Raw genomic sequence first — 19,733 nt, 5'->3', positions numbered from 1 at the left:
GAAGAAAAAAGAAAGAAAGAAACATTTAAAAAATTAAGTAAATAAATAAATAAATACATTTGCTTTTGCAGCAGAAAAGAGACTATACTAACTGCAAAGGTACAAGGGAGAGCATCAGGCATAGTATGTATTAAATAGTACATAGTACAATAGTAAATAGTACATAAATAATACATAGTATGTATTAAATACATGTAACTAATAGGTTTTGTCATGGCACTTTTATACATGTATATTATAACGACATATTCATACATCTATGCACACATGTGTATAGTACAGTTTCAATGAAAACTGTCCCCCATCCTTCTCTTCCCAACCCATTCCCCTTCGTACTTTCATGTGTGTGTGTTCCAGTGAGTTTCATTTCAGTTGCAGGAGCATGGATAAGGGGTGGTTTGCAGGCACATGTGCTCCAGCGGTGGGTATGCCTACAGATCCACAGGGAAGGGTAGGGCTTCACAAACCCCTCCTTCCAATTCAACACATCTTTAAAAAGGTTAGTGTATTATTCAGAGTTTTGTAAAGGAACAGAAATAACAGAATGAATATTTACTGTCTGATGTGTGTGTGTGTGTGTGTGTGTGTGTGTGTGTGTGTCTGTGTTAGAGTGGCTTACAGGCTGTGGCTCAGCTATTCCAACAATGGCTGTCTGTCTCTAATGGAAAAGCCAAGAATCCAGTAATTGCTTAGTCCACAAGACTAGATCTAAGCAGTCCCATTCAGTGCTGGAGTCACAGAGGATTCCTAGAGAGCTGGTTTTCAGTCTGTGGTAGAATCCTGAAGAAATAGGTTGCCAGTGAGAATTGAGGGCAGGCAGGCCAAAAAGCAAAATTTTCCTTCTCTCCTTTTTTGTGGGCTGCCACCAGAAGGCATGGCTCAGATTTGGGGTGGGTTTTCTCAGCTCTGATGACCCAGCCTAGCAAATCCCTCACAGGCTGGCCCAGCTGCTTGGATCTTAGTTGATTACAGATGTAGTCAAGTTGACAACCAAGACTGGCCATCACAGCCGGACTCAAAACTGTCTCTCATGTCAATCTTCACTGGTTTACACTGCTTCCTTATGCAATCTATACACAATTCTGGTGGTGTGAATAGATTTGACTCCCCATAGATTCATGTGTTTGAATGCTTGGCCATAGGGAGTGGCACTGTTAGGAGGTGTGGCCTTGTTGAAGGAAGTTTGTGACTGCGTAGGTGGGCTTTGAGATCTCCTACCCTTAGGCTCTGCCCAGTGTGGAACAGAGCCTCCTCCTGGCTGCCTGCAGAAGCCCAGTCTCCTCCTGGCTGCCTTTGGATCAAGGTGTAGAACTCTCAGCTCCTCCAGCATCATGCCTACCTGCACGCTGCCTTGCTTCCCACCATGATAATCATGGACTGAACCTCTGAAACTGTAAGCCAGCCCCAATTAAATGTTTTGTTTTATAAGAGTTGCCTTGGCCATGATGTCTCTTCAAATTGATATAACTCAAACTAAGACAATGATAGATTTTTTTTGTTTGTTTCTACATTCTTTCCCATTAAGTAGAACTATCCTGTATATTATATACAAGACAAAGAAGAGTTTGAACATCAGAGAGAAATAGAGTTTCTGAGAACTTCGAAACACAACTGACAATGTAGTGGTCGGTCCTCGGATTTTCCACATCCCAGGCTTGGAACTGAAGAAACAGGTCAAACTCAAAACTTCTAATCAGACACAGACAAAGCAACGCAGCAAGTATCATATCCGAAGGGGTCTTTATCTGTACAGGACCAAAATGGAACAAAAACTTGTCAAGAGAAAACACTTACACAGTAACAAACAGCATGGAGATGCAGCCGTTTCGCTCTGCCTGTGTCAGCAAAAGCCAAGTGTGGGGCTCTAACGAGACATTCAGCACTTCACTGTGGGATGTCACCTCTCCCCGTTTTCCTGAAATCAGGTTTCTGAAGAGGCTGAAAGAGAGCCAGGGATTTCACCAGTGCCCTGTGGTAGCAAGACTACTCTAGTTACAGAGCACATGGAAAGACAGATGTCAAACAGCATCGTTTACAACCGCCACCAGACAGCATACTGTTTACCTAGGAAACAAGTACATGGTCTGTAGCATGTTTATGGATTGAAGGGGAAAGGTGTCAGTTCTCCCTATTAACATATAGCAGGATTCCTGACAAAATGCCTGCATATTTTTTTTGTAGAGGTGGACAAAATTATTTCATTTGTTTTGAGAGGCATAGGAAGCAAACTAGCTTAAAAACAAAATTTAATATGATAGGATCAATATGTCACTCAATTTCAATGGTCTGTGTGGTGTTGGAGGACAGAAGCACAGACCAGTGGAGCAGAATGAAGAACCTAGAGTCAGGCATGCAAAGAGGGGGCCATTCTTTGCATCTTTGACAAGTCGGAGCTTAATTTAATGGAGGAAACACACGGGGTTGGAACAAACAGACATATAGAGGGAAGGAAGGAGAGACAGGGAGAATTAACACAAGTCTTGTACCTTCTGTTGAAAAGAAGCTCAAAGTGGATCAAGACTTAAACGTAAAGCGTGTAAGTATGAAAGGAGAAAACCAGAGGGGCCCTTCGGTAACTAGGACTTAGCAAAAAAGCCTGAGGCTCAACATCAGAAAGCGTGGTCAATAAAACAAATTAATAGATTAGACTCCATCAAAATTAAAATTTTACTGCATGAAAACCCCTGCTGAGAAGAGGCCATGCTACAATCTGAGAGGAAGTGCTTACAAGCCATGCATCTGAACAAGGAGGGAGTATCTGGGGGTGCAGGGAGACTCTTAGATCACAAGAGCAGAGGAGCCAACAATCTACTAGTGCATTAGCAAAGAACATGGAGGGGATTGTCCCAGAGAAAATCTATAAGTGGCAGGAAAGCACAGGAAGCAAAGTCCAACATATCATGAGCATTATGGGAATGCAAATTACCACCTCAGTGAACGGTTGCTAGGCAGTAGGGAGAGAGAGACGAATAAAGAGAACACAGAGTTTTTATTTTAAGGATTTTTTTAAAGAGCAATTTTAGGTCTACAGAATAATTGAGAGGAAGGTTGAGATACCCCACAAACATGCTGCCTTTCCAAATGCATAGCCTCTCCTATATCAGCATCTCTGACAGTAAATGAACTTTCAGACAGTAAAGCCACTCTGGATGCTGCTGCGATGGCCCATGCCTACTATCACATTCGTCCATCCCATGGGGCATAAGATCCTGAAAGTGAGCCCTAGTTAGACCATAGACAGGCTGACCACAACCTGTAGGTTCGTTAGTTAGAGCATGCCTGTCATTTAGGGGGTGTAAGGGAAGTCCATGTACTTTCTGGATATTTTTTCTGTGAAAATAAAACGACTCTTAAATGTTTACTAAAAAGAAAAAGAAGTATCACTACCCATCTATTAAAATGATCTATGAAAACAATGTAGCAACAGCATCTATGAAAACAAAGTAGCAATACCAGGGAGGGTGTGGGAAAATATTCACTCCTGTATTGTTGATAGGAATGTGTCTTAGTTACTTTTTTATTGCTGTGACAAGACATCAAGCAGGCATGGCACTGGAGCAGTGGCTGAGAGCTTACATCTCAGAGCAACAATCACAAGGCCGGAGGGGCGGGAGAGAGAGAGAGAGAGAGAGAGAGAGAGAGAGAGAGAGAGAGAGAGAGAGAGAGAGAGAGAGAGAGAGAGAGACAGAGAGAGACAGAGAGAGACAGAGAGAGACAGAGACAGAGAGACTAACTGGGAAGGGTGCGGGCTTTTGAAGCCTCTAAGTTCACCCCCAGTGACATGATGCCTCCTCTAACAAGGCCACACGCCCTAATCCTTTCCAAACTGTTCTACCAACTGGGAACCAAACATTCAGTTATATGAATCTAAGGGGGCCAATCTCATTCAAACCACTATCGAATGTAAAGCAGTACATGAGCTCTGAAAAATAGTTTGGTAGTTTCTTATGAAATCAAGCCCTTAGGCATTTATCACAGGTGAATGAAAAGTATGTGCACATAAAACTACTTATATATGAGACATATATATCATATATAACACACATATATGTCATATGCAACATATATAGATCTTTATGCATATATAACAGCTGTACTATAGTAAGACCGAAAATAACCCAGATGCCCTTGAGTAGCTACATAGACTGGATAGACTGTGATACAGAAACTCCATAAAATACAGCTCAGCAGTAAAGTGTTTGTACAACCTAGAGGGTCCAGAGAGCTGTGCTCAGTGAAAAAAGGCAATCGAGATGTTGTGTGGCAGAGTTCCATTGGAATGACCTCTCTATGCACACGCGGCAGAGACTAAGACTATACTAGACTACACTGGAGGAGGAGAGAGGATGGATAGAAGGGCAGCCCCCGGATCCTCATGCTGATAGAAACCACAGACATGTCTGGATCTTACTGGATCAATGTCAATATCCTGGACTTCTTGATTTCTTTTAATAATTTATTTATTTTTATTTTATGTGCATTGGTGTTTCGACTGTATGTCTGTGTGAGGGTGTCAGATCCCCCAAAACAGGAGTTATAGATAGTTGTGAGCCCTAATAATTCTCTTAACTGCTGAGCCATCTCTCCAGCCCCAATCTTTTCTTTTTATTGTTTGATGGTTTTGCATTACGCAATAAATGTTGGTAGTCGGGGTTGGGGATTTAGCTTAGTGGTAGAGCGCTTACCTAGCAAGTGCAAGGCCCTGGATTCGGTCCTCAGCTCCGAAAAAAAGAAAAAAGAGAAAAAAAAATGTTGGTGGTCTTCACCTCCTAGTCTCCTCCTTCTCCCAGTGGATCCCTTTTTCTCAAAAGGTCACCCTCTTCCTTTTGTGACTACTCGTTATGTGTGACCTACTGAGTTTGAGTAGAATTTCCTGCCTGTGTGTGTGTGTGTGGGGGGGGGAGGTTATTTATTGGAGCGGGGGAACTTATCAGCAGCCATGCCTCTGAGGAACATGTCACCCCCTTCCCAAGCAACCCTTAGTGCCAGTATCTCCTGGGAGAGGCCTCACGGCCCCTCCTCCACCCGATCTTGTGCGGGTGACTGTACCTGTGGTGAGTTCACAAGAACAACGGTCATGTTCCGCCCAGAAGACTTCGAGCTGTTGCACCTCCCATCCTCCAGCTCCCCCATCGCTCCTACCCTCTCTGCGGTGCTCCCTGAGCCGTGGAGGGGGGATACAGTTTGTTCCGTTTAGGGACAAGCACTCTGCCATTATTTTCCCTTCGTACTTTGGCCAGTCCCAGGTTTCTCCAATGGAAGCCAGAAGCAGCTCTAGTTTCTAACAACCAGAGCTGATGCCTTGGTTTGGATAGCGTGCACGGCTACAGTTTGGTAAGATGTTCGCAGGAGGAGGAAAATGGCTAAAGGGTGCTTCTTATAACAGTGAAAGATCTACCGTTGCTTCTAAATTAAAAGTTCACTTTTAAACGTTTAAAATCAGCTCCTGCCAACACTGCCAGGCCACTGGAAGAGGAAGAAGAGAGATGAGCAAACTCTCTGGTAATAGGTTTTCTGCACCCAGAGAGCAATAGGTCAGGGACAGTTGTGGCCTGTCCCCACACTGTCTCTGCAGCCTCCAGATACGGTGATCACGGCTCCGTGTGTTTTTCTGGCCGGGGAGGAGTTGCATAAAGGAGCTAAATGAGTTTGCTATGAACACCTTTAGGATAACTGATTAAAAAAAACTCTTTCGGGGTTGGGGATTTAGCTCAGTGGTAGAGCACTTGCCTAGCAAGTGCAAGGCCCTGGGTTCGGTCCCCAGCTCTGAAAAAAAAAAAAAAAACCAAACTCTTTCTTGATTCCCCCAACTAAAGTTCAATTTTAAAGAAACCAGCTTTTTCTTATTTTTTCCCTTTTCTCTTGACACCTAGCTTCTTATGTAAGTTTATACCAAATCTTACCATTTGTCTCAGTATTGTGAGTCAATTGAATTGGCCTCTAAAATATGTAATGGCCAAGACAATCCCAACACGTCTCCTTACAGTGCAGCCAGCTCTACGGAAGCAAATATTAAGCTGTGATCACATGGGTGCTTATGAATTAATGATCAATTGGCCTTTCATTGAAGGATCCATAGTACAGAGAACTTGTATTGATGAATAAGGCATAATTTCTTTTATTTGATGAGCTCGCATGCTAGAATACAGACACATAAACGCAATTACACCGAAACAGAAGCTACACAGGGAAGCTCCCGGTGTTAGGAGACCACTGAGGGGCCAGATTAGCTGCCCTTGGTGGCTCAGCCTGTGCTCAGTGGCTCAGTCTGCATTTGGGTGACTGCCGTCCAGGCCTCACACAGTCCTTCGAGGTTCTACAGAAGATCCTGAGCTTCTTTCTTAGTTTCAAAACTGTTTATTTAATTGTGAGCAATTACAGGATGCTATGTGGTTTCAACTTTTAGGATTTGAGGTTTGAAATGCTTGTGTTATCTTCCACCAACTTGCATAAAGCCCCACTTTTGTCCAGGTACTGTCCAGAGTGCTGGTGAATTGAGGGCCCGTGCGTTTAACTTCTTGAGTTCAAATCCCAGATCTGTGGCTTGTTGTTTGGCCAAGTCTAAGTTACTTAAAGTCTTCATACCTCACTTTCCACAGTGGTAAGAAGGAAGGGATAACAAGGTGTCGGCCTCTCTCCAGTCTCCTCTGCCTCTCATCCCCAGCAGGCTCTTGCTATGTGTCTGACGCTGGCCTCAAATTGTTAGTTCTCCTGGGATTAAGGTGGGACTTCCCTTCCCACTAACTTCTCATTAACTTTTAAAACCACTCATGAATTTGAATGGCATCAAGTCATCACATCATTTATCTTTTTAATGATTTATTTATTTATTTCATGCATTTGAGTACACTGTCGCTGTCTTCAGACACACCGGAAGAGGGCATCAATCCCTTTACAGATGGTTGTGAGCCACCATGCGGTTGCTGGGATTTGAACTCAGGACCTTTGGAAGAGCAGCCAGTGCTCCTAACCACTGAGCCATCTCTCCAGCCCCCATCGCATCATTTAAAGATATTTTATATGGCTTTTTATTGTTTGTCTGATTTTTGGGTTTTTTTTTTTGTTTGTTTGTTTTTTTGAGACATAGTTTCTCTGTATAGTCCTTGCTGTTCTGGAACTTGCTCTGTAGACCAGGCTGGCCTCAAACTCAGAATCTTTCTGCCTCTGTATCCTGAGTGCTGGGATTGAAGATCACCATGCCCAATTTTTATATGGCTTTTATCTGTATGCTAATAATAGTTTTAGCTGTATAATGATTATAACCTTCAAATGATTTGACTCTCTACCTACTGAAAACAAGTTCTGCACTCTTTAACTTTGAAGACGTCATGCCGTTTTTTCCCTGAATGCATAATACAACACACATCTGACTAGAGACAGATATAATAGATGTTGTAGCAGATAGGATACTGGCAGGTATAGGAAGGAGAGAGAGAGAGAGAGAGAGAGAGAGAGAGAGAGAGAGAGAGAGAGAGAGAGAGAGAGAGACAGAGACAGAGACAGAGACAGAGAACACTGCTATTGTTGGCCCAGAAGGGCAAGGGGAGGGAGGGAGCTATTAGACTAGGGCAGCTCCCAGCACAACAGAAAAATCGGAGGCAAGAAAATCACTGAGACATGCGCACATTTGCTTCCCAAGGCCCAGAGAAGGACTGAGATCAGTTCTGAAGGAACAAATCAAAGAAACCCAGTGCAGAAGCCCAGTGATCCCGGGGAAATCACACTGCAAAAGCAATTCCAAACAGGAAAATTCATCAGAGAAACAAAATGAACTCGGGCAGGTTAGCAACCTGTCACCAGCAGCCTCCAAGGTTGAATTTAAACAGAAGCAGGGCAGCAGATGCTGGGAAGTGTCCAGGGAAATTCTGCTTTCAGGTGGAGTGAAATGAGAGTTCATAGGAAATGTCTCCTTCATGATATATAGCCAGAAGACAAGGAGGATTTTCCCAGAGGCGAAGCCAGGGCCTGAGAAAAGAAGCCCCCAGCCTAAGCAGCAGGACCTCATTCCTGCTGTCTGCAGGATGAAATGTGGCCTGTTTTCTCCATCTGTGGCTTTACAGAGTAGACCACGGCCAGCCTTTCTCCCTCCTCCACCCAACAGCACATGTGTTCAGAGCAGACATCCTCACTTTTCAACAAGTGCTCATAAGGACTTGTGCACTGGAGTTCTGGCCTTTGATCTCCCCTAGGAGCTAGATGACAGTTTCGACCGGTTTCTGTAGAAGAAAGGGTTAGTGTTAGTGTGAACTGAACACACGAGAGAGGGAGAATGGGAACGCCACGGATCAAAGGTTAGAACGGAAGTGGACATTGCAGGTGGTCGGGCTGAGTCCTTCACAGCCCTTCCCTTTGGTTTTTCCTTACTGTCACACAGCTGAGGACAGGGAGACGCACCACGGACATCTTGAGGAGAAGCTATTTGCTTCCTTTACTCCTTAGAATGGGCGTGTGAGGCTCGGAGTAGCTGTCTGTAAGGCTCATACAGCAAAAAGATAGGCATTTCTTGGTTTTTACTTAGCAAGATTGCCAGCCTGCACATCTGGATCTGTATAGATTTAAATAACAAAATAATCATCTTGTTGCCAACTTTTTGCCATAAGAACTCTGTTGCAGCAAGTGAGTAATCCTACTAGATTTGCCCTGGTGGCGGTGGTGGGCATTCCTTGCGACTCGCCCAATGCGAAGCGCTCGCTCGCATGCGCGCACACACACACACACACACACACACACACACACACACACACACACACAGCCTTATATTTTAGTATGCCTTAAACAGCTCAATGGTTGGGCCACTCCCAAACCTCTATGTGAGTAGCATAGTTTCCTCTGATATTCCTGAGTTATTACTTACTAAAATCTGTATTTCATCATTGCTGCTGTAGACTCAATTGGGGGGTAGGCCCTGGTGCTGATCTTGCATGATTGGTATGCTCTCTCTTTTGCACCTCTCAGGCCTGGACCATACTCCTTTTCCAGCATGGTGGTTCTAAATCCTTCCCCTCTCAGTCTTCTTGCCCCAAATCCTAAAGTCCCACCTCTGTCTCTCTGCCCAACCACTGACCATCAGCAACTTTTTCTTTTTACCAATCAGAACTAACTGGGGGCAGGGACCCTCAGGGTCTTACATGGGGATCCCCATGCAATTTTGGGAACCCAATTAAAATAATATAAGTGTTAGGCCAAATCCACAACAGAACTCTTTAAGGTCTATGGCATTTCAGGGCCAGTGAGATGCTCAGTGTGTAAAGGTACTTGCTGCCACGCCCGGTGACCTGAGTTTGATGTCCAGAACCCACACGGTAGGAGAGATTCAGTTCCTGGAAGTTGTGTTCTGACTTCCACACAGGCACTGTGGCCCACTCATACCCTGTCACTTACTCCGTGCACACATACACACAAAATAAATGTATATCTTTCAAGTCATGCCATTTCTGTAACTCCTGCATGATGGTATACAAGGGCCATCTTCATGGGAAAACAACCTGTGGAGTCACGTAGGAGCCTACTGCCCAGTTTAATTACCAATCCTGGCATCTTGAAAGTCTTTATTTTAACTATTTGTTTTACATGTATGGGCTCCTGGTGCCCTAAGGGCCAGACGACAGCATTAGGTGTCTCAGAACTGAGGTTACAGGCAGTTGCGAGCTGCCATGAGGGTGCTTGGAATTGAATCCTAGGTCCTCTAGAAGGAACGCAAGTCGTCCTAACCATTGGGCCATCTTTCTAGTCTCTGTCTTAATAACTTTATCTGTGAACTTGATGGAACAATAGAGCAGGCGTATGAACACAGAGATACGTGTAACCTGTGAGTCCTTCCTTCCTTCCTTCCTTCCTTCCTTCCTTCCTTCCTTCCTTTCGTGTTGTCTTGTTCACACACAGTGCCCGTCACACTGCACAAGCACAGGGTTCAGGGGAATCAAAGCAAGAACAAGTTAATGGCATTATACCCACAACTGAGTAAGGTGGCTAAATCCAGGCTTTCTATGTTAACCCAACGATGTTCTGCCAGCAGACAGAAGGAAATGGGGTTCACAGAAACAGGGATTTGGAACCACGATTCAGAGCATCTAAACCTGTATCTTCCAGACTGCAATCCCTAAGATTCCTACTTACTGGTAAACTTTTTAATTCTTGTTAAAGAAGAGAGAAATATAAAAGAGAATAATCAATATATAAAATATAATATATATAAAAATAATATATTTAGTAAATATATAAATAAAACATAGTAAATATAAAGGAAAAAATAAAGCAGAGAGAAGGCCTGGCTCTCCTTCTTTATGGCTTCTTCCCTGTGTTAGCTATTTGCATTGGAAACCACAGTGGAAATCATGACGGGAGCCAGAGGACAAGCCTTCCTCCTTGGCTTTTAAGCCCGTTTCCCTCACCACTGAGGTAAAGACAGAGCGCCTTGGCAGAATACGCATGGAACAGGGAGTAAAACAGAAACTGCTGAGTTAATTCTGTGCAATATTTCACCGTACGAATTCAACTACAACATACAAGTTATAAAGTTCCGAGAGTGTAATGTCGGTTAAATGCTCGTCTACTGCAGGGCTGCCTATCTGCCTCCGCACTGGGGGATGTTATGGCCTCTCAGGGGAGGCAGAATGCAGTCAGTGGGTCTCCAGGATAAATTCCGAGGATCTCTGGTCTTTCCGGAAGGAAAGTTTCCTCGAGGCGCTCGCTCTTCTGGCCAGAACGGTCCAAGTGTTACAGCTCTCCCGAGGGAAGCTCGTGCTGGGCCTGTAGCCAAAGTTTCTCTGGCTACTATAGCAGCGCAGTGCCAGCAGCAGCAGTGGCGTTGGGCTGTCCGGAGCAGCAGCTGCAGCCAAGAGAGGTAGCCAGAGCCACTAGGCAAGCAGCAGGTAGTGGCTACAGCCGGCAGCAGTGGCGGGAGTGTGAGCCCAGCCTGCCGGTGCATCCAAGGTCCTGCAATGAATGCTTTGCGCGTGGGAGAACTCTTCCCCAGAGTGTTACAGCTCAGGAAAGCAGCCGCCCGGTGCATCCAAGGTCCTGCAATGAATGCTTTGCGCGTGGGAGAACTCTTCCCCAGAGTGTTACAGCTCAGGAAAGCAGCCGCCCGCTGAAGATTCTTGGTGAAATAACTCGTGCATTTTATTCCATGTGGTCGGATGGGGACCTTATAAACATTTTGGGAGTGGGGTGGGATCCAGGGGCAAATGCTCCCCATTGGCTCAGTCTGAGATGCTGGGGAAGGACTTCAGGTGTCCCTAGGTGACAGACTGTCATGATCCTCTCAGTGGGGCGTCACAGCTCTGTGTTTCAGATCAGTTTGGCTCCACACCTGCCATTCTCAATTCTGAGATTCCCTGGGGTCCAAGCCTACTTAACCTTAACAGTTCTTCTGTCTGGTCTGGTGGCACAGGCCACTTGGCCCACAATCTATCTACTTTATAGCCAGCGATACAAAACTCAAACATGCCCCAGGCATGCTGGGACAGCCCAATAGTTCTAGCACTAAGTAGCTGAGGCAGGTGGATCGCTGGAGCTCTGGAGTTCAAGACCAACTTGGGCCATAGCCAAGTCCCCCTATGCACCCCCCCCCTTAAAAACGTTGCAAGATTCGTGCTAATTGTTTAAATTTTCTTTCCCTAGAATGGTTATTAAAACACAGGTGAAGCTGAAAAGTCACAAAGGAAAGGAAAGAAATCTTATATTTTAGTATCTTTAGTAGCATTAAAAAAAAAACTTTGATCAAAGAAACTTGTATCTGGTATTGGACCTGTCAATTGCGCTGCCGGACCAAAACATGATGGACACTTACCTCCTGCACGTGAACCATGATAAACTGCACGGTCCTTCTTAAGTAGATATCCGATTAACAATAACGCCTCAGTAAATGGCCCCTGACTGAGAGGGAAGAGCGCATTTGGCTAAATTCCATCCTCACCACACACACAGTTTAGTCATAGAGTCCGGCTCTATGACGGCGAGAGGAAAACTTTCTCTTCACATCTTTTCTGGCTGAGTCTGTTGCTCTATGCTCCGTTGAAATGGACACCTCAGGTGTGTCAGGCGCCGTCTGTTACAGGATAAGAACTATGAAAGGCAGACTCCCTGCCTGAAATCGATGCCACGGAGTGGAGTTAAGACATTCAGCACTGCAGGAACCAGAGCCCGCTAAGACATTGACAACTTGCCCTGTGGCCGAGCCTAAGCATGGGTTTCGACAGTCTGGAACGCTCACCCTCACTAAAGCCCTAGCACTCACACCAACAAAAGTGAAAGTGTCCCCGGGGCCACAGAACGACTGCTCTGCTGTTGCTGGTCTGAGGATTTGATTTCTGAGAGGTCTCCAGAAGGCAGACCAGCAATCATGGAAGTCACCAAGCAATAAAGGTTCATCCCGCTACTCAAAGGCAGAAGCTGGTAGGTGGATCATGAACTGGGAAGGCTCAGAGTTCTAGATGTGTCTGCCCAGTACAAAAGAATGCATAAAAAGGTCTGGTGGCTTTTTATGTTTTTCTTATCTGTATGGGAATTGCTACTCAAGCTTCTCTCTCTCTCTCTCTCTCTCTCTCTCTCTCTCTCTCTTTCTGTATCTCTCCTGTTTTATTCAGAGTGCTTTTGTTTGTTTGTTTGTTTGTTTTTTGTTTTGTTTTGGCTTGGTTGAATCCAAAGGTTACATGCGAAAGAAAGCTGAATGCTATCAAGAGAATCTAGACTCAGAGCCCAAGGAAGGGCACTGATAATACTGGATCAACTCCCCCTGGAAACCATGGCGGGAACTGCTGTACTGGTGTGCACGGAGGTCATGGAGGGCCACTGAGATAGTTCTGATCTCGATGCCACAGGTGCTGCCTCCGTGTCCCTCTTTTTTGAGTTCTGAGTGTCCCACGGGCACATGGTGGCCTGTCCTTATCTGGGAAGGTGTGCTCTCCTCCCCACTGAGGCACAGACACCACACTGACAGCATCTTTATGCCCCACAGTCTCTGGATCCTCCGCAAGAGGATGTGAACATGTCTGCCTGCAGCTACTCTTTCCATAAGACTCAAACTCACATCTTCATCTGGCCAAGGGAACGTCACCCAGACTCCGCCATGCTCCCCCACTTCTCTTTCTCTCCAAAACGTGGGTGCCCACGATCCTTCTTGTTAACCACCAGAACAGAACAAACCCTACCAGCCGGCCTGTCATACCCACGTTAGCAAATAAGGCTGGCGCTGTCAGTAAGTCACCATGGGGAGCAGACCAATGGGAGTGTTCTGGTCTACTTCTTGTTGTTTTGAGACAGGGTCTCTCCGTGCAGCCCTGGCTGTCCTGGTCACTCTGTATCCAGTATGGCCTTAAACGCAAGAGGCCCCACCTGCCTCTGCCTCTCTCTTTTTTTTTTTTTTTTTTCCGGAGCTGGGGACCGAACCCAGGGCCTTGCGCTTCCTAGGCAAGCGCTCTACCACTGAGCTAAATCCCCAACCCCTGCCTCTGCCTCTCAAGTGTGGGATTCATGATGTACATTACCGCTGCCATCAAGCCCTCCATCTAAAGGCCTCTGTGATCTTGGCATGTTTGAGCAGAAAGTAAAAAATACTCAAAGGGGGTTTGCCATTTCATTTTTCAGAATTATGCCCTAGAAGCAATAAAGGAGACATTATTAACAGGTGGGAAGATATGATATATCACAAAGGAACAAGATTTTTCTTGATTTCATCTGAGGCTTGAGTGATGAGAAATCTATGGAAAGATCCCCTCTGTTGTAAAGAGAGATGCTAGACCATTCCTTAGGATTTGCAAAGAGATGATTCCAAACTCATCATGCTATCTCTCGTAGTTTTGAACAGCATGGGAAGCCTAGTGCATTGAGACCTATGCTATAGCCTCCCAGCAACGGGGACGCAACCCCTGCTACCTCAAGTCTAACCTCTTAGGAAGGAGCAGCACTGGAATGTAGGCAGGCATCACAGAAGATTCGGCTCGTGACTGCCTATGGTGGAGGGTCTGGGCGCCTGACCCATGTCAGGAGGCTTCTAGGGGGTGGGATCTTGTGAGGTTGCCCTCAGCAGGGCAGAGTGAGGGGCTGGCTGCAGTGGAGGCAATGTGGCTGCAGTCAATGTGTGGCAGACCCTGTCGGTTAGCGGTTAGCGTAGTCACTGTAGATATTCTTACCCAAAGAGCCCGCATGGGTGTCATCCCAAGGGCTGCAGGGCTGTGAGTAGCCAGCTATCCTGGAAAGCAAGTTGTCCACATCAAAGCACACCCCATGATGGATGGAAGGACTTCCCACCCCAGGTGACGAGAACTTCAATGCACTGTCACGCAGGGACCGGAACGACAGTGCCCAACCGTCAGACGCATTTACCTCCTCTGTGGTTTGGATTATAAGAATTCCCCAAATGCTTGCATGGTAAAGGCTTAATTGTCAGCCTAGGGTGAGACTGAGAAGTTTTGGAACCTTTGAGAGTGGGGCCTCTTTGGGGGACCTTGCATCATTGAAGGCCATGAAGGGACACTGGTACCGTTACTCCCTTCCTGTCTCTCACTTTACTTCTTAGACTGCCTCTGCCGTGTCTTTCCACCATGATAATAGGCAGGATCACCACATGCCTAGAGAGGAAGGACCAGGGGTATAGATGAAAAGCTCTGAAATGGTGAGTTAGAATAAGTCCTTTCTCCTTTAAGCCATTTATTTTGGCTATTTTGTCACAGTGATTTCGACAGGCCCCTGACCTGTTGCTCCTACCTCATCAGACCCCAAGGAACAGGGTGCATAGTCTGTGGAAGAGGAAAATGCAGAATACGACCTGAGATTTGTGGAGATAAAACGGTCAGAGCTGACTCTTTCCTCTTCCCTGTTGCTGGCTGTAGATAGTGATGGACAGAAGCCGGAGAGATTAAAGTTTTCATTTTTATCACACTGTACTCATTAATCCTGGACCCAATAAGAAAACGCTTTTAAAACCTGAAAAGGATTGGAAATAGTTGGGATATGCTGAAGCCCTCTTCCTGGGGTAGAGAAGGAAGATCTGACAGAAGATACCCAGAGATCAAAGTATGAGGAAAACGAAGGCGCCTCCTGCCTGCATCCCACTGAGCTGGCTCATTCAAAAGGCTGTTATCTCTCGCATCCTGCAGGGAAGCTGGAGGGAGAAGCAGCTCATACATAGAGATCTCAGGTAAATGCTGCACTGGAGAGAATTTGAATCACTGTTTCCCACGATCTATGAACTTCTCTGTGAAACTTTCAACCTCCAGGCACCAAAGGCGAGTACAACTCAAGGGAAAGGACAAGTCCTCACACCTTATAGTCATTCTTATAAGTGGAAAAACGGCTAGTGTGTGAGTGTGTGTGTGTGTGTGAGCGAGTGTGTGTGTGTGTGAGCGAGTGTGTGTGTGTGAGCGAGTGTGTGTGTGTGAGTGTGTGTGAGTGAGTGTGTGAATGTGTGTGTGAGTGTATGTGTGAATGAGTGTGTGAGTGTGTGAGTGTGTGTGTGAGTGTGTGTGTGAGTGTGTGTGTGAGTGTGTGTGTATGGTATATGTGCACACGTTTGTACAGGTGTACATGTTTGTGCACACGTGGAGGCCAAAGGTGGATATCTGGTATCCTGTTCTGCTCTATTCCCTTGAGACAGCGTGTTTCACTCAGCCTGGGGATGCTGGCAGCCAGGTTTGAGGTAGCAAGTGTACAGTGGCCATCCCTGGGGTGCCATCTCTTGTGGCAGTGTTAGGGATTTGAACTCAGGTCCTCGAGCTTGAGCAGCAAATGCTTTTTTTTTTACCCCTGAGCCATGTCCCCAGCACCATGATTTGCTTTTTATGCTGAACATATGGTTATAAATATTTTCCTATTCTTCTGTGTGCCCTATTTGTTTTACAATTACATCTTATAGAAAGATTTCGCTTTTTTCAGTTTTTATCACTTGTAGTACTAAAGCTTGTAGGCTGAATTTTTTTTAAAATTGATTATTTTTAATTGTGCAAATGTATGTCTGTATGCGGGTGTGTGCACGTGAGTGCGGGTGTGCAGTGAGACTAAAGGCAGTGGATCTCCTGGAGTTGGAATTACATGAAGTCTAAGTCTCTTGATGTGTGGGTGTTGGGAACTGAACTCTTGCTCTCTGCAAGAGCAGTCATGTTCTTAGTCACCGAGCCATCTCTCCAGCCCCTGGGGTTTCTTTTAAGTAATTAAAGGCAACTATTTTTGTTATTGCCCAAACATAATTGGACTTTTAAAAGTGTCACAATTATTTCATTTTGAATGTATGGTATCTCAAGGCATAGCGAAATTTTTATTAATTAAAACAAAATTTTTTGGTACAGCCAATTCTAGTGCCTTGTTGGTTAGAAGAGACACCATTAGTCCAAAGCTTGATTTTAAGGTCAAGAACTCATGGATTAATAATCTATCCCATGAGGAATGACGTGTGTGTGTGTGTGTGTGTGTGTGTGTGTGTGTGTGTGTGTGAAAAATAGTGTATATTTAGAACTAGCCATGTCCATCCCAATCATGCCGGCAACATTCAGAGCACCATAATTAGAAGCCAAGCAAACATATGCCTTCTTCTCTGTCAGGCCTTATCAGGGTGTTGACTTTGGCCACATCAATGTCATAGAGTTTCTTCACAGCCTGTTTGATCTGGTGCTTGTGGCCTTGTCATCCACAGTGAACACAAGCGTGTTGTCCTCTAGCTTCCTCATGGCTGACTCGGTGGTCAGCAGGAATTTGGTGATGGCGTGGTGGTCAAGCCTGTTTCTCCTGGGCACACTCTTTCCAGGATATTTGAGCTGCCTACAGAGCCGCAGGGACTTGGGCCACTGGGTCTTGGGCCATTGGAAGGTGGGCGACGTGCGGATCTTCTCCTTTTTGTGGCTGTAAACACCTTTCAGCACCGCCTCCTTCGCTTTCAAGGTCTTTGCTTTGGCTTCAGTTTTGGGAGGGGCAGGAGTCTCCTTCTTCACTTTGTGCGCCATCTTGGTGAAACGAGCAAAGACTTTTTTTGTTGTTAAAAATCTTACGTTGGGTTGGGGATTTCGCTCAGTGGTAGAGCGCTTGCCGAGCAAGCCCTGGGTTCGGTCCCCAGCTCCGAAAAAAAGAAAAGAAACAAAAAAGACTTTTGTTAATTGTTCCGGTTGCCAGCTCCTCTTTTACATATCACACGAGCAAGGAATTTCATTTAAAGCTATTTTCTTTCAGAATTCTTTCATGAGTTAGCCTTTTGTTTTCAGTCCGTGAGATTAGACTGGAGCACACTTATATGACCAGACTCAATGTTGTTTTCAGGAATCCATAGTTGCTTTAACACACAGGCTAGATATTTTTATAAAAATGAAGTCACTCGTGTAGCATATGAGGAAACGAATGGTGATGTAATAGTTAATGGTGGAACTTTCAATAAGGGAGGAGTGAAAGGAAGCAAGTGTTCCTCGAAATACTTTGCTCAGACAGTGTAGCTTCAAATGGTAAGCATGGTTTCTGAGGAGGAGGGGCTTTCAGGGGCGTAGCAGCACCAAGTGAGGTCTGCCCTAACTCAGCTCTGCAGGAATTAGAGGACATCGAAGCATGAAGCCGGTTTCACGGCCGGTGCTTACGGAGCCACACTTAGCTCCATTATTTTTAATTTGCACAGGACAACGTGGAAAAATGCACCAGACTCCCAAAGTTCAACTTGAAGGTTTGGCAATGTGTCTTTCAGCCGAGAAAGCTGGACTCTTCCCCATTGCCTTTGGCGACGAACCTCACCGTGGCTGATCTTCATGACCTCACCCTGGAATTTGGCTCCGGGCTCGAATGACCAGCTTTCATCAACCTGGAAAATAATGCTTCTTTGTCTATTGGGAAAACAAACGGCGACAGATTGGCTCTCTGCTCTAACCGTGGCTCGCCAGACTAGCCCTGCGCATGAAATTCTTAGGGAAGCATGGGATACAATTTGAGGAGTTAGCTGTGTGTGAAAATCTTAATGAACCCAGCCACCTTGTAATTCGATGGCTAAGAGGCAGCTGTTGGAACAGACCAGCCATTAAATCTTCAATATGGGGCCATTTGACCTTAGTTAACGTATTGTAGAAAACAGAATTTCAGAGTATAGTTAATTCGGAAGTCAGAGCCAGGAGCCTGAGAACTGTGTAGTAAGTATCTAGCCCAGTGTGTACCTTCTCAGATGCTAAGTCAGCCACTGGTGTAAAGAGAAAAGGTGGAATGACCCTTCCCTCCTTAAAAATCAAACCAAAGCAGTTTTATTAAATTAAAGATGCTTTATACAGTTAATATTAGCTCACCAATCTTTATTCCCTGGAGCGGGGTGTGTTAACTGAAAGAAACATTGTTTCTGCTAATCTTTATGATTACTTCTGAACGTGGATGTTTTGGTGATGCTGGGATTCAGAAAAGAGAACAACGAAGACACGGAAACAGTGTTGCTAAGAAGAAACACTGAAAGTCGGCAAAGAGGACTTGAAGGGCTTCACACAGTCCAAAGAACAGGCTGCACTTGGCAGACTAGCGCCACTGGGTAAGGCTGTGGTACAGCCAATGAAATGCTTGGGGAAGTGATGCATGTGATCTCTGTGGAGGTTCATTGCACCTCACTGCTACTGCCATCAATTACAATCTAGGCCCCGTGGAGAGGAGCTATCTTAGTTCATTCAAGTGAGGAGTCCTTGCCACCATGTTTGTAGTCCTTCCTATTGGTAGGTGAGAGACGAAATAGTATTTTACCTAAGTCCTTTGGCTTTTTGTACTAATGGCAGAATCCACTTCTCAGTGAACATATGGTATAGTGACAGCGTAAGGGACGGTTTGAGGCCTAAATAAATTCAAACATAAGCTTTAGATAAAGTTATATCTTAGGGGAGATTGAATTCTTTGCATGTATGGCCTCCAGTTTTCAGCTTGCTTCTAAAGCCTTGACTTGAGAGGTCGTGTAAAGCTGTCACACACCACATGCTCCCTCTTCCAGGCCGTACTTAGAGCATCCCCAGAGCTTGCCTTGCAAGGTTGCTTCATACATAGTTCCCTCCCCAAAACCGAAGCATTCCACCGTCCAGGGAAGATCTTTATACGGAAAGGCAAACAAATCAGAATAGCTTCAGGAAGACAAAATCCCGCATCGGCTTGTGCTTGTGACTGTGAAGAAGCGATAGGCCTTTTGGGGGCTCTTGAGATACTGGCCGACTTTCATACCCCAAAGCTGTTCATCCTCTAGATAACTTGATAAAGAGTGTTGTATGGAATTGGGACAGAATGGCTCAAGAAACCTTTGAGCAGGCTAAGATCCTTACAGGACAGGCTTATCAACAGTGTGCCCCACTACCCCAGTGTCTCTCTTCCTTAGAAGTCACCAGATGTTCAAAGGCTATATATAGCTGGTGGCTACAGCGAAAGCAACAGGCTGTTGCAGGATTTTGTCAGTAACATTGTCAGGTATCATAAACATCTTACCAGACCATAATACACAATAATTTTACAGCTGTGCCTGGTCCTTTTACTCTATATAGATTGATCTCATTCCCCCACTTCCTTTAGATACAACTGTATGTCTCTATAATGGCTCGCCAAATCCACAACACACTCAGAGGTTAGCATTATGTCCTCTACATAACAAAACCCTTTTGAGAAGTTGAACAAGACAAGGCAACATCTGGACCACCATCCCATAACAGATAGTGGGAACACCAGGATGAGCTTGGGGAAGCTCTCTGACAGTCTGTCATCATGGCCTCAGCAAGTGTCAGGCGACCCTGGTGGGTTCACAAAAGCAAGGTCTAATA

General features: G+C 45.4%; 1 protein-coding gene across 1 annotated transcript; it reads right to left on the bottom strand.

Moving 5' to 3' along the window:
* Positions 1–16,583: 16,583 nt before the first annotated feature.
* On the bottom strand, positions 16,584–16,934 carry LOC120098309 (60S ribosomal protein L23a-like). The gene has a single exon (XM_039097382.1). It carries the CDS (start codon positions 16,932–16,934, stop codon positions 16,584–16,586), a length of 351 nt encoding a protein of 116 aa, XP_038953310.1.
* Positions 16,935–19,733: the final 2,799 nt, after the last annotated feature.

Source organism: Rattus norvegicus, chromosome 18, assembly GCF_036323735.1.
Source record: "Rattus norvegicus strain BN/NHsdMcwi chromosome 18, GRCr8, whole genome shotgun sequence".
Lineage (NCBI taxonomy): Eukaryota > Metazoa > Chordata > Mammalia > Rodentia > Muridae > Rattus > Rattus norvegicus.
The sequence above is the reverse complement of the archived record's forward strand: the minus strand, read 5'-3'. Positions and strand labels throughout refer to the sequence as shown.

What these genes read in the sequence shown, in the direction of transcription:
- LOC120098309 (XM_039097382.1), bottom strand. Translation starts at nt 16,934, where the DNA reads ATGGCGCACAAAGTGAAGAAGGAGACTCCTGCCCCTCCCAAAACTGAA.